General features: G+C 47.6%; 1 protein-coding gene across 1 annotated transcript; it reads right to left on the bottom strand.

Moving 5' to 3' along the window:
• Positions 1-953: 953 nt before the first annotated feature.
• Positions 954-1,568, bottom strand: H310_08076 (hypothetical protein; the record flags this gene model as incomplete). The annotated part of the gene is made up of 2 exons (XM_008873696.1): positions 954-1,370; positions 1,410-1,568. The coding sequence occupies 2 exons, from the start codon at positions 1,566-1,568 to the stop codon at positions 954-956; spliced, it is 576 nt and encodes a 191-aa protein (XP_008871918.1).
• Positions 1,569-2,196: the final 628 nt, after the last annotated feature.

Here is a 2,196-nt window from a genome sequence, read left to right as displayed (position 1 = left end):
AAAGTTTGTGTGTTGTGCTGAGCCGTCTATCCTACCCGCGACGATACTATGACATGATGCAATCATTTGGCTGATCGCGGGAGTCCCTATGTCTTATTTTCAACTTTGTGGTGGACGTACTGTTTGCACAATCGGAAGAACATGTGTTCTTTTGTTTGGATGTTGTGCGGTCTGAGAGCCTATTCTGCGTCCATTGCTCTGAAGGGTTCAGCCATGGAAAATATTTTTGGTTTCATCGATGGCTCGAAAGTCGAAACGTGCCGTATTACATAGAAGCGTGGTCGAGCGAACTCAACTGCCGCAGAGTTCAATGATTTGCAGCGGTTGATTTATAATGGGCACAAGCGACGCCATTGCTTGAATGTTCAAGCATTTCTGCTCCCGATGGACTCTGCATTCATTTCTGGGGGTCTATCGAGGGGTCAAGGCACGACACGACTTTGTTGTGGGAGAGCAAGCTCATGGATTCTTTGGATGGTCATGCAGAGCTCTTTGGGTCCCATTTGATCTACCGGGATCCTGCGTATGGCGTGCTCTGGTGGATATGCAGCGGTAACGTGTCGAGCCAGGCCAAAAGGACTTCAACGCATCGATGAGCCGAGTTCGTCAAGCTGTGGAATGGAGCTTTTGCCAAATGAAGTCAAAGTGGGCGTTTTGGTGACGTACAAATGCAACAAAAGATATTGTTGCAAATAGTCGGAAAGTCAATTTGCCTGGCGATGTTGTTCACTAATTGCCAAACATGCTGCAAGGGCGAAAATCAAATCAGCCAATACTTCCAATTGAAGCCACCATCACTTAAAGAGTACTTGACAATTGGATAAAGTTAACATTACTTGTTCATTGTCATCATGTTAACTGGATTGAACTTTATGAATGAAATGGTTAATAATCCTCATCATCTCATCATTTCGACGGATCTCCATTTCACGAATTTGTTGACGTTCCATTCGTTATTTTTCACGCTCCTCGCGGCCCTTGGCACGCTCTTCCAGCTCACGCTCGAACTTGAGTCTTTTGAACTCAAATTTCTCTAGTTCCAGCGCGACTTCCATCTCATGGGCATCCATGATCATCTTTCGCTTGCTGGTGACAATAGGTTCCGCAACATCAGAAGAGTCCGAGACAGACTGGCGACGTCCACGTTGCATTGCTTGCTCACGAACAAACTTGACCTTTTCTGCCTTCTCGGCAGCATCCACAACAGCCGCAGCCTCCTTGCGCTTCACAAGAGCGTCATTGAACAGCGACGCCAAGTCATCAAGCAGTCGGGACTTCACTGTCTCCTCCTCCGCGGCACCTGACAGCCGAGCCGCCGTTTCGTTCCGCGTCTTGTGTTGGTGCATCAACAGAAGGAAGCGGTTTTGGGCCTATTTCCCGTCGATTCCTTGCTGGTTAAACTCATCGACCCCACGCAGTGTCAACGCCATGGCCTCCCATGCCTTTGTGGCTTGCCGTTGCAAGAACGGCCGATCGTTGTTGGCCTGCGTTAGCAGCAAGATGTCGTCGTCCTCAGACCACCACTTCTTGTCGAGTGTTTCGGTGGAGTCCTCGGCAGCCTCGGCCATCCTCGTTCCGTGAAGGAAGTGAGCGTGGCAGAACAAAAAGAGAATGTATCCGGACACGGCAAAGGTGAAACTTGCCGCCAAATCGGACTTTTTGGCGGCATCCCACTTGCATTTTCAGAGTTGCCAAATATATAAATATGTACAGGATACAGATACGGCACCGGCACGGGATGCATCTCCGAAATCTGTCTAATGTTGGGACCAATGCCCATCCTGCCACCATCGTACGAGGCGGACTTGGTCACCTGGATCTTAGCTATGCAGCAAGATGGTCATCCTGTTGGACGCCAATCCATCATGCACAAAGCCAGCCAGATGATCGAAAAACTGTCGTCTATACAATTACAATTGCAGCATTCTCACTAAGACTTAGAATATTTAATCCTAATTTTGTTATACAATGTAATCTACACCACTGCCCGTTCAAAGTGGCCAAACCAGCAATCATTTAGCTTCCGACGTTTTAAAATCTTCCACCTTCGAAGTACATCTGGAATCTATTTCATTCAGAGTGATATACATGTGGCCAACCTGTAATATCGAATTCGATCAAAACTTGTATTGACAAAGGTTACTCTCCATTGTGCATGTTCTCCAGTCGACTAGCTGCATGGACGGACACTAGACA

The sequence above is a fragment of the Aphanomyces invadans genome (genome assembly GCF_000520115.1).
Source record: "Aphanomyces invadans strain NJM9701 unplaced genomic scaffold supercont1.16, whole genome shotgun sequence".
NCBI lineage: Eukaryota > Oomycota > Saprolegniomycetes > Saprolegniales > Verrucalvaceae > Aphanomyces > Aphanomyces invadans.
Note: the sequence above shows the minus strand (reverse complement) of the source record. Positions and strands in the feature narration are given on the sequence as shown.